The sequence below is a fragment of the Macaca nemestrina genome, chromosome 13 (assembly GCF_043159975.1).
Source record: "Macaca nemestrina isolate mMacNem1 chromosome 13, mMacNem.hap1, whole genome shotgun sequence".
Taxonomy (NCBI): Eukaryota; Metazoa; Chordata; class Mammalia; order Primates; family Cercopithecidae; genus Macaca; species Macaca nemestrina.
The window spans coordinates 62,964,200-62,976,837 of NC_092137.1; the positions used below are offsets into that span (position 1 = coordinate 62,964,200).

At 40.4% G+C, this 12,638-nt stretch overlaps 1 protein-coding gene across 23 annotated transcripts in view; it reads left to right on the plus strand.

The window, feature by feature from the left end:
- LOC105465127 (EH domain binding protein 1) overlaps nucleotides 1-12,638 on the plus strand; it is a 406,349-nt gene that overhangs the window by 74,025 nt on the left and 319,686 nt on the right. For 11 of the 23 annotated variants that reach the window (XM_071076797.1, XM_071076793.1, XM_011713372.2 and 8 more), the window contains one exon: nucleotides 5,282-5,677. The exons of 1 other annotated variant lie outside the window; for it this stretch is intronic. In XM_071076797.1, the coding sequence (XP_070932898.1) occupies nucleotides 5,574-5,677 (104 nt within the window). In that variant the 5' untranslated portion in view covers nucleotides 5,282-5,573. 11 more of the 23 variants (XM_011713374.2, XM_024787784.2, XM_024787787.2 and 8 more) reach the window with 6 other exon arrangements.

The window sequence follows — 12,638 nt, forward strand, 5'->3', positions numbered from 1 at the left end:
AGAAAGGAAATATTTAATACTTGGAAAAACAACTACTACAGAAATCATCACTTAAAATTTTAAAAGTATTAGCCTCCCACAGCGAGTTTTTAGGGACATAAAAATTGCTATAGGATTGTTGGAAGTAAATTTGTTTGCTGTGGATTTAAAACAATTTCATTAGCAGTTAAAAATTGCAGTAATATTGTTGTGTATAGTATAACCGCTATGGTAACTGGAAAAAAAGTACAAAAACCTACAGTGTTATTATTGGGAGTAAATCTTATTACTAGGAATAAGGCACAGATAAATTCCATTAGTGGTTAAATCTTGCAATAATACCTCTGACAATTTTTACTGCAATAACTGTAAAACCCAAAGATAAGAATTTTATCACCAGAAAAGATAATAATAATTCAAGCCTATGGTTGCATTTCATAGTCTTGAATCTCCATTTGGGGAGTTTCTGAAGCAGTGACTAGAAAAGCTGTTTCACTGAAAATAATTTCTGTCATTTTCAAAATTGTCATGGCAGAGAAGATTTAAAGTTTTTGATGCCAGTTTCCACTTATTTCTTTGTATTCTATCTTCATTTTAAGCTTGATGATATTTAAAGGCAAAATTTAAATTATTTTAAATGTTGCATCTTCTGTTAGGTAAAACATTTTGCAGTCAACAACCTGGGTCAAGTGGACAGGACAATTAATGTAACTTGCATTAAACCTGGGACAGAAGGAGATGATAAATCAAGATCCAAGTAAACAGGGCATTAGAAGGTGGCAGACACAGTGGACAATCCTGGAAGTGGGAGGGTGAGTAGGAGGTACCTGTTAGTTGATAGGGGAAATGGAACCTTAAGAAAAAGGTAACTTCTAGCATGCCAAAAGATCCCAGCTAATATATGACATAAGGAGTGGTCATGAGGATTGAGGATAAGTGAATTCTTAGTAATTATTATAAAATCCTGAGTCCACCTAAATTATTGCTGTTCCAGTCTTGGTACCAATTGAATTAATGGGAGATAAATAATGTTAAATGTATTCTTTAAGACTCTTTAGTCCTTGAGGTAGTGATGTTTGGCACTAAGTATTCCCCAAGTATTCCTGAAGGTCTGTTTTGTTCTTTTCTGTCTTATGTTTGCTACCAAACACAATAGCGTATGCTACTAGTTACCATTTGACTGTTTACTATGTGCCAGATACTTTATGTACATATCTTCCATTTTCTCAACATCCCAGAAAGGTAGGCATGATTATGTTATACAGGATCATGCTGTAAGAAGCTGGGACTTAGAGAGGTTAGTAATTTGTATTACTTTCTTGTGTACACACGGAACATGTTCCTGAAACTCTTTGAGAACAGGGACTGTAACTGTTATGTACTATTGGTAATATTTAATATGATCACGCTGGGAGCAGTGGCTCAAGTCTGCAATCCCAGCACTCTGGAAGGCTGAGGCAGGCAGATCACTTGACCTCAGGAGTTCAGCCTGGGCAATATGGTGAAACCCTGTCTCTACAAAAAGTAAAAAAAAATAGCCTATCAGTTAATAGAGTTGCTCCTTTAAAAAGAAGAAAAATTAGCCGGGTAGCACATGACCATAGTCCCAGCTACTCAGGAAGTTGAGGTGGGAGGACTGCTTGAGCCTGGGTGGTTGAGGCTGTAGTGAGCCTTGATGAGGGAACTGCACTCCAGTCTGTGTAACAGAGAGAAACCCTGTCTCAAGAAAAAAAAGATTAATATTCAGTTGGTATTCAATAACTATCAACAAAGCAGCCCAAAAGAGCTGAACATATTCTATATTTAATATTCTTCAATACATTTAGTTAGTAGACAGGTTGTTTTTAAAAATGTTACAGGGGAAGAAGTAGCTGCTCTGTAGGGCCTCCAGGAGACAGCTTATGAACATGAGGTCAGCGGCAGAACAGTGTCAAGAGCTGTTCTTGATTCCTTCACTCATTTAGTAAACTATTCTAACCTTGATCTCTTCTTAGCTACCTTGGTGTCTAGAAGGAAAAATAAGAGTTTACATCCAAGACAAATACTTCCCCTAAAAAGAAGAGCTGTCATAAGAAACCATCAGTCTCTTGAAATTTCCCACAACTTGAGGAAGATTCCCTAGGGATCCTACTCCTCTATTTATTTATTTTTTAAAAGACACTATTTAAAACATTACTTTTAAGAGAATTTCTTTACAATAAAAGTCAGTCTCTTTTTTTCTCTCTCTTCCCCCTCTCCCTTTTGAGTAAGGGAAGCATGTTAAAAGAAACCAGAATGACCACATGAGAAAGTTTGAGAACTTACGAAGAACAGTAATAAATAGGGTGCAAAAACCTTCTGATCATCATGTGGATTGTTTCTGAAGGGTAACTTGGATGAAAATAATTTATGACCATTTCTACAAATTAGCCATTAAAGAACTCCACACACTTAAAGCCTATTAATGATGCAGAATATATTATTATATGAGATCATAACGGCTATAGGTTGTAGTGACTTCGTAAACTACTCAGGAAGGACATCAGAGAACTCTTAATACAAAAGAATCAATATGATTATTACGATTATTGTAACATTTTAGAATTGACTAGCAAAATAAGCGATAACTATGCTCTCTTCTGTGAAATGCACACTGTGCTCTTGTGTTATTAGATCACTTTCTTTATTGAAAGTGGAAATTGAATTAGATACTGGATTCAAGCCTTCCATCTATCTGTCTCCCCATCTCTCTTGATTCTTCAACATGTCTCTCCACTTTGTCTTGGCCCCCAGTGTCTATAGATGGACTCAATTCTCACTCACCACTGCTCTCCCTGTCCCTGAAAGAATCCTCCCTGGACCCTAACACCTTTCAAGCTACTTTGTCCATGAACCCTGCTTTCCAACTTTCGTAAGACTGAACGATCCTTGTTTCCAGAGCCTATCCCGCTTCCTTTCTTTTTATGTTAGCTTGCCTCTCTTTTTCTCCCCAAACTGTCTGCCCATTGCTTGCTGATGCGCCTACTTCTCTGATTATTCCTTCTCAGTCTCTTTCCCATTTTACTCTTAAATTTTATTCCTTAAATGCTAGGATTCCCCTGAAGTTTCATTCTTTGTCCTGTTTCTCTACGCCAGAGGTCTGTGAACCATCTAAAACTGAAAACAAATTTTTGTGTTTTGAGACAGGACACTTTTTCCCCCTTGAGAAAGTATCTGTAGCTTTCATGTTCTCAAAAGGGCCCTTGGCTCTTTTAACAAGATTAAGTGTCCCTGCCCTCACTCTGCCTCCTCCTTTTTGCCTTTGACTACCCTTTTTGTACGCTAGCTGTTCCCAAATCCATCTACAGTTCTCACTGGGGGCAAAAGAGTCCGAGAGCGAAGAGGAGAAACCAAGATTCAAAGAAACGTGAAGACTCCGAACAAGAAGAAATTGTACTGTACACATTTTGTGTCTAGCTCAGCTGATCAATCCTCTTGAAGACCAGTTGACTCAATGTTGGGCGGGGAGCGGGTTGAGGGGGGGTGGCTGACAGGGTCATTACTTCAGGTTGTCAGGTAAGATCCCAGGAGGAATTGGTGAAATAAAGGCTGTATGCGCAAAAACCCTAGTTGCCAGTGGCAGAGGAGAGGGCGCGCCCAGGTCCTCGCGGAGATGAGAACAGGAGAGAAACCCACAGGCAGCCGCACTACCCACAGCTGCTGCGAAGCCAGTCTCCAGGTCTGCAATCACCCTTAGGGTCCAGAAACCCAGCCCGGCACCGGCGGCGCCTTTGACGGACAGCCACCTTCTACAATCACCTTCCAGTTCACTATAAACACTCCCTATTCCTCCCGCCTATCGCTTCCCTCTCCAAGCCAATCAGAAGAACGGGCGGGATCGTACTTAGTCGGTTCCTTTTTTTTTTTTTTTTTTTTTTTTTTTTTTTTTTTACAAAAAGGTTGCCTGTGCGTCGCGTTCCGGCTTGGAGAAAAACCACCTCCCAAGCAAGGGGAAGGTGGAGCCCCTTTGATGGGCAGGCAGTTCTACCAGTCAGGCACCCCAGCCACTCTAAGACCCGGCCGCTGAGGTGGGCGGGGCACGCGCGGGACCCGGCCAATGGCGGCGGGGCGGTGGAGGTTCAGCTGCGGTGGGTAGGGTTAGTGTGAGAGGTGCGGCGGGGGAGGTAATGATGATGGTGGCGGAGGAGGAAGGCGGGGGAGGGGGTGCTGGGCGCTGAGCGGCGGCTCTGGCAGGGTTTGGTAGGGTGGGGGACGGTCGCGGGGCGATCTGTCAGGGAGGGGGCGGGCGTGAGGGGCGCCGTCCGCCTGAGGGGCTGCAGATCCCGGCTCCCGCGAGCGCCGTGGCTGGCTTGGCTGTTCCATGTGGCTCCGGCGGGGATGGAGGACTCGGTGGCGGCGGCGGCGGCTGCTGCTGCGGCGGCGACGGAGGAGCGCCTCTGAGAAGGGAACGGGGCCAGACACAACCCGACAGCGGGATTAGAGGTGTGAGGAGGGGGCGGGAGTGGACGAGCGGCGGGGCCGGGGCTTGGGGTCCGGGCTGGGGTCTTCTGGTATCGCCTGGGTGACAGGGACCGCGGACGAGCCACCGCCTGCCTCCGCTGGGGGGCAGGGGTCTGGGCTCTGTGCGTGAGGAGACTGGGCTCCGGCGGACTGTTCCCCTGAGGATGGGGGAGGGAGGCACCGCACCCTGCACAGTCCACTTGCCCCGCTGGTCATTGCTTCACGCCCAGGCAGGAGTTTCCATTTCCCTCCGGTTGGCAGCGAAGGAGCCCAAGTGGCCTGGAGCCGGGACATTGCCCTCTCTCTGCCTGGAGATTTCCCTCCACTCCTCGTTTCCCATCCATTTCCTCCCTCCGACTGAAAAACAGCATTCCTCCTGGCTCCCTAATTTGTTCCAAGCACATATTGTCGGACTTGAGGCTATTAATTATCGGCTGAAAAACAAAGTTTATTAAAAATACTCCACTCCTCCCTCTGACTGGCGGTGGACATTAAACAGCATCCCTAGACTTTCCCGCTCTGCTCGCCCTTCTGTGATGCTAACGGGGAGGTAGGGCCCCGAGTTACCATCTCTCTGGATTGTTGTTGATGCTGACTACCTGATGTGTCGCTCCACGTCTTCGGTGTGAATTGTAATTTCTTCCTTGGTGTCTTGCATCCTTGATGTTACTGGCTTTTGAGGTCGGTGTTTTGTTTCATTGTTTAAAAGACATGCAGAGAACTGGGATGGTCTTTTGCAGCGTTATTTAACATGGGTGGTTAGTCACTTCTCATGATTCTCTCCTCATATTCTTTCTCTTTTTGTCTTTGTTTTGCTTTTCAGTCCTCCAGAATACACATATAGCCCCTGAGGTGGCATGGTGATGTCTCCATGAGGGAACCCCCTCCCACTCATCCTGTCACGTATATCATAGTGTTCTTGACTGGGCCATTCATCTAAGATGGAATTTACCCTGTGAAACAGGGAGAAGACTTATGGACCCCAAGCATCATTTCGAGTTGTAGTTGAGTTTTTAAAAGACATACATGCAAAGTTCGTTTGCTTTGGACCCTCTGCATTATTAAAGCTGCTGTATTGCTAACCCAGAACTGCTCCAGTGTCTTGACTGATCATCATGGCTTCAGTTTGGAAGAGACTGCAGCGTGTGGGAAAACATGCATCCAAGTTCCAGTTTGTGGCCTCCTACCAGGAGCTGATGGTTGAGTGTACGAAGAAATGGTAAGATGTATGTGGAGGTAGAGTTTGCTGTGCTGTGGCCTAAACTCTGGGTCTTCTGATAGTTTATTTACCTTTCTACAGTGCACTAATGTGTAGAAGCTGGGTGGGGTGCAGATAACTCTAACAAGTACTATGCTGTGCACAGTTGCAGCTAGTATCATCCCTGTGGATTTTAATTACTGCACTTCAGTATGGCTCAGAGGACTGTAACTGTGAGAGCACACTAAATACAGTACATTTGGTTTTGAGGTTATTCATCATTAGTGTTAAAATAACTTTGATTTTTGTAATTTTAAGGAGACAAAGAATGGCTACTGAAATATTGTGAGCATGTATGCATATGCTTTAATATAACATAGGCATATGACTGAATTGAGTTTTAATATAGAAGTCTATATTCTTGTGGGGTGATGGTAATCTTTTTTTTTCTTGTTTTTTCATTTTTCCTTGCTTAGGATAAATAATTTTTCATTATTTGATTAATGGACTGCCATCCACAAAACCTTAGAAATTCTTTTGTTAAATGCTTACTCAGGCAACTGTATTTTATTTTAATTGCCTAATGGGATACATTTCTTGGCCAGATTTAAGGAAGCAATTAGTAGTGCTGGTCTGTGATTGGCTTCTTTCCACTTGAGAAGAGTAAATATAGGGCTTTCTTTCCATTGCCCTGAATGATAAACAACAAAATTTTTTAATTTAGTGGGATAAAAAAGTTAATTTTAAGCAAATGGTCGTTTGGGCCTTGATTTACTGCAGTGATTAAGCAGTAATGGACTTAATTGCAAAATAAGCCCATTTCTTTGTCCACAAGGACTGTAATTCAGGTCTGTAATAACCTTTCTTTTTAACATCCTTTTTATTAGATTAAAAACATAGCTTGCTCTATTCTAGAACTCATAGCATATTTGAATATTTATTTGGAAGTAGTTTCTGAATGCTTTTCTCTTCAACTTGTTAGGAATATTATTTTAAAATCAGTTTGAGAAATGCATGCACTCATTACCTACTTTATACCAGGTACTGTGGATTTAGAGTAGAATATGACATAATCCCTGTCCTCAAGGAGTGTACGGTCTAGTGTAAGAGTCACATGAATAAATTCACTGTGAGAGATGCGGTAGTATAAATATGTATGACATAAGGATTTTAATCTGTCTTCATCCAGTTGAGTATCTTTGAGGACAGATTATTTAACTTCTCTGTGATTCAAATTTCCATAGCCATAAAGGTCATAATGGTGCCACTTCATAGGGAGGGTAATTGTGAAGATTAAATGAGTTAATACATGTAAAATGCTTGGAACAGTGTCAGGGACATAGTGCCTAATAGATGCCATTATTACATACAGAGGTAGCAGAGGGAAAAACAATCAGTTCTTTAAGGGTAGAGGATGAGTTGTTGGGATGGCTTCCTAGTATCTGAGCTGGGTTTTGAAAGATTCATAGTTGTCCAGGAAGCCAAGGGGGAAGAAGTGAAAGACATTCTAGACTGAAGCAACAACCTATGCAGAAGCATGGAGGCTTACCTAGCATGGGATGTGCTGGAAATTCAAGTAGTATAGTTTGATATTAATGGGGTTTAAAGTGTAGGATTGGGGGTCATGCAGTGAGATGTGAGGTTTGAGAGTCAGGCAGGACTGAAAGCATGTAAAGTTATGTGCTGTTAATAAATGATTTGGGGATTATTCTGTAGGTGATAGGAACATAGTGAAAGATTTTGAGCAGAAGAGACATTAGGTTTGCTATTGGAAAATCACCAGGACTACAATGTAGACTGAGGATCATAGTAAAAGGATGACTGGAAATAGCAATATTAGGGTAGCTGTTTTAATAAATAAGGGGAGACAAAAGGTTAGGACTAGGCAGTGGCAAAAGAATGGAAAGAATTAACTGGAGGAACACTCAGAACACAAAATGGGTAGGATTTGGTGGTCATTTCAGTTGGGGATTTGAGCAAGATGGGGATGAGGGAGAAGAAAAGGTCTAGACTGACATCCAAGCTTTTGTGTTGGAAATGTGGATGTACTTATCCAAGTTGGAGAAGGTCCTGATTACAGGTGTTTCTTAACTTGGCAGTATACTGGGAGCATCAACTTTAAGATGGTTAAATTTTAATCTTTTCCTTAAGGGAAATAGAACATTATCATGTGATTCCTCAGTTAGAAAATCAGTTTCTTCCTCACAGTTTGCAGCCTTCCTGGAATTTTATTTCCCTTGAGCTTTCAAGTTATTAATTTTTAAATAACATCTTAAGTTATTGCTAATATGTCTAAAGGTAAAAGCTACAGTGAAAATTTAGCTTGATTACAGTTGAATAAATGGCTTGATTACTTTTAGGGATGGCCATTATGGTGTCCCTATTAAATCAGGTCTTACGATAGGATTTGGACTTAATACGAGAAGCATCTGGATGTTCTCCTGGAAGTATTGGGAGTATTAAGTACCCCCTAATACTTCTTGTATTGTCTGGTGGTACTAGAACTTACATGTAGAGCTTAATAGTAGAATTATTTATACCAGTTCTAGAACCACTAGAACTTAGATCAGGAACAAAAACGAGAATGTCTTTTTTTCATTTGAGAGAAGGACAGTATACCATGGAGGTCCTATTTGTCATCATTCCTTGATAGCCACATGAAGGGGCTGTAGCAAATTTAGAGATGATAGGGGTTTATACCCCCTACTCTTATTGTTGTCCCTATGTCATTTAATTATTAAATGATGTAGCTGTTGGCAAGTGTAAGACTGGCCTCTGGAGATGAGTTTGAAAGAGACTATACTGTCATTTCTCTGTTAGTTTACTTTCTGTTCTGTTCTTTTATCATCTGTAGGCTTTTAGATTTCTGAGAGAAGTCTTTACTGTATGAGTTCTCAAAGGCTTTACAGGTGTTTAAGGAAACTGTATGAAAGTTGGCAAGTTGGGGTTATGATGATAATTTAACTAGGTTGCAAATTAAATTCTGGTAAAAGCTCTCTAATATATGACATGAATCATTATGTATGAATATGTATTATATTTTGCATGTATATATGAACATATTTTATCTTTGTATTTATATTTCTTCCATCTAATTCTTAGTTGTGGTGGAAGGACTAAAAATATTCCAAGCGCCATAAACTTTTCCTAAAAAGTCATGTATTTATTTTAGTTTCTTATTTTTCTATGTCGTGTAAGAATTCCTTTCCCTTATTTTAAAATATAATTTTAATTATAATTTATATTTTAAATAGGCAGTATAATCACATGGTTCAAAACTCTAGAGGTACAAAAAGGTGAATATATATCCCTGAAAGTAACTCTTCATTTTGTTCATTGTTTCACACATCTTTGCCAACCTTGTGACCTCAGGATTTGAAAAGTAAAAACAGTAGCTTTTCTTAGTGTTTAAGTTTGTGACACTGGCCTGTTAGATAAAATATAAACTCTTTAATCTGATGTTCCAGGCTATGTGTAACTGATCCCAGCTTAGTTTTCCAATTAGACATTAGAAGACTACATGCACTTTAAGTGTTAATTTGAATTTATGAAAACCAAATTATATTAAGAAGTATTAATTTCAGAAATGCTTAAGCAAGCATTTCTCTGTTGACCGTGGAGTGATATAGAGATACATGAGCCTTGATGTAAATAATCTACTTTTGAAATAAATTTTACAAAGAACAGAAAAAAGCATTAATTAGAAACAAACTTGGTGTGTTTTGTGGGATATGGACTGTCATGAGTAAAAGTGGAAGCAGGGATACCAGCTAGTAGGCTACTGCAGTAATTCAAACAACAGAGTAGTAGGTGGTGAGAAATGGTCAGATGTATGTAGGTAACACACGTATACCCTCACACACACTCAGCACCACCACACTTTATTGAGGTGTAATTTACACTTTTGCATATAGTAAAATGCATCCATTTTAAGTGTACAGTTCAGTGAGTTTTGACAATTTTGTGTACCCATGTAGCTGGATAGTAAATTTTTTAAAGATGTAGTTAACAGGACTTACTGATGGATTAGATGTGATGTAAAGTAAGAGACAGTCAATAATGACTACAGGTTTTTGACCTGAGCAACCAGGTGAATGTAATATTAATTGAAGGGATAGGGGAACACTTGGAGAGGAAAAGGTTTGGTGTGAGGGAGAAATCAAGAATTTTGTTTGCTTTTCGTTTGATACATCCAGATGGAGATCTTAATTAAGCAGCTAATTATAAGAGTCTCAAACTCAGGGGAGAGAAGAGGCTGGATCATCTTAGTTTGTAAGTAGTATTTATAACTATGGGGCTATAGGAATTTTCCTATGCATTAATACAGATTGAGAAGAGGATTGAGGACTGAGCCTTGAGGCACTTCAGCATATAGAGGTGAGGAAGGAGAGGAGGAGCCAACAAAGGAGACAGGAAACAAGCAATAGTGAGATAGGAAAATTAGGAGAGCGTGTTTTCTAAGAAACCAAGTGCAAAAAGTGTATTAAGGGAGCATTAGGCTGTGTCAAATACTGTTGAGAGGCTGAGCAAGGTGACCATTGGATTTGGCAAGGTGGAAAGAACTGATGATTTTGAGGAACGGTTCAGTGGAGTGGTGGAGATGAAGGCTTGATTAAGTTGGCTTAGAGGAAAGGAAGTGGTTACAGTGAGTACAGATGATTTTCTTGGAGTATTTTGCTACAAACCAGAGAACTAGGTAATACCTGGAGAGAGACAAGGGTTCAAGGTGTATTTTTTGCTTGGCAGATACTGCAACATGTGTAAATGCTGATGGAAATGATTGGTAGAGAAGGAAAAATGGATGATGTGGTGGGAGAGGAGGTAACCTTAGAGAGAAAAGTCTTTGAGTAAGAGAAAGAGACAAGGATCCAGAACCCAAGTGGAAAGGTTGAACTTAGGTAGAAGCTGGCACCATTCATTGTTACAAGGGGAGAAGCAGGATACATGGGTAGAGAGCAGATAGGTTGGTAGATTTGGTTGGGGAGGATGTGGATATTCTGTTTTCTCAGGGAAATAATATAAGAAATCATCTGCTGGGAGGGAGGTGACAGAGTTGTTGAAGGACTGAGGAGATGAGGTATGAAGTTGTCAAAGTGAGAATGAATTGACTAGGGAAATGTAGGGGTATTGCTGGGTAGTAGTGATGACCTTTTGAACTTTGTGATTATAAATTTTAAGTGAATGCAACCAGCAATTTTTTAATCCAACTATGTTCAGTGCTTGGGTGCAGGCATAGAATAGGTAGAGTTGGATTTGACCAGGATTAGATTTTGTCAGGAATGTATAACTGAGGGGAAGAAGACAGGGAAACTGAGAGCAAATGTGCAGGAGTGGTTTTAGTGATGAACCATGGAATATAAGCTGGATAAGGAGAAAAGTAAGTATGTGAAAGATGGGATAGTCAGTGAAAACATGAAAAGGATAATGATTGAAAGATTTTAAAGAGGTTGAAGAATTGTTGGGGTTGGGAGCTGGAAAGATGGGAGGTGGAGGAGTATGAGATGCTTGATTTTGAAGGATGTGGTTAATGTTAATGACAAGATACTGGTGGTGTCCTTGGATCACATGTGCATATCTGTTACAAAAATGAGCACATATCCCAATACATTTTTAGTATACTGCATACATGAAATATGAGTATACTTTAATTTCCTTTAATAAAATAAATACATTTAAAATAAATAAATTTAAGTAGAATTTCTTGCTGTGTTTGAGTAGATAATCTTTTGCACCTTCCAGCTATTCCTATTCCTTGTTAGAGACTATAGCTATTAGTATATGACCATGACAGTTGGTGACTGAGGTGAAATAGAGTAAAAGATTTTTGGGTATGAAGAGGGTGGTCAAGGAATTTAGAGGCCAATGTGCAGGCAGATTATTTGTGTGGCTCTTGTAGTTGCCAAGAATAATGGGAGGAGAAACATTTAAGACAGGGAGTCAGGTGCTAAACTTATTATTATTATTATTATTTTTTGAGACAGAGTCACACTCTGTTGCCCAGGGTGGAGTGCAGTGGCTCATTGCAACCTCTGCCTCCTGGGTTCAGGTGATTCTCATGCCTCAGCCTCCCAGGTAGCTGGGATTACCGGCATGTACCACCATGTTTGGCTAGTTTTTTTGTATTTTTAGTAGAGACAGGGTTTTGCTCTGTTGGCCAGGCTGGTCTCAAACTCCTGTCCTCAAATGATCTGCCCACCTTAGCCTCCCAAAGCGCTGGGATTACAGGTGTGAGCCACGGCACCTGGCCTGGTGCTAAAATCTTTAATGTATGAGGGGAGAGATGGAGCAGAAGGTTAGAAGACTGCAAAAGGGAGAGGTAAGGTAAGAAAGGTATTGTTCCCTAATTTCAAGGCTTGCTTCTAGAGAGGTTAGTTTGCAATACTTTCTATGTTGCAAGTTATGTGAATCTTGAACATCTTATTCCTTGAAACAAAACAGCGCAGTCTTCTTTTCTATATTGTAAGTTGTCAAAGGCATATGATTTTAGCAAATACTAAATTGATGTGTTACTTATTTGTAATTTCATGGTAGTATCTTATGAACTGATTTTTAAAAAAATCGTTAATTGTTACATATGGTGTTTTATCCAGATTTTAAGTCTTTATTCTATGTGAAGAGCAGTTTTACAAAATTCAATTGTGGTGGACTCTTTAAGGAATATAGTGGAGCCACTTAATGCCATAATTAGATATTTCTGTGCTTACATCGTGATTATGTCTACACATGACTCAAAATGTGCCTCTAGATCAAGAATTGGCAAACTCTGGCCTGATCCAAACTGGCTCTTTTGTTCTCTAAAAAAACAGAACAAACTTTTTCTGTAACTCTTCACACTTTGGGAGGGGCCGAGGTGGGAGGATCCCTTGAACTCAGGGAACAGGAGTTCAAGACCAGCCTGGGCAACATGGTGAGACCCTATCTCTTAAGAAAAAAAAAAAAAAGAAAGAGAAAGGTTGCTGACTTCTGCTTTAAGTCATGGGAG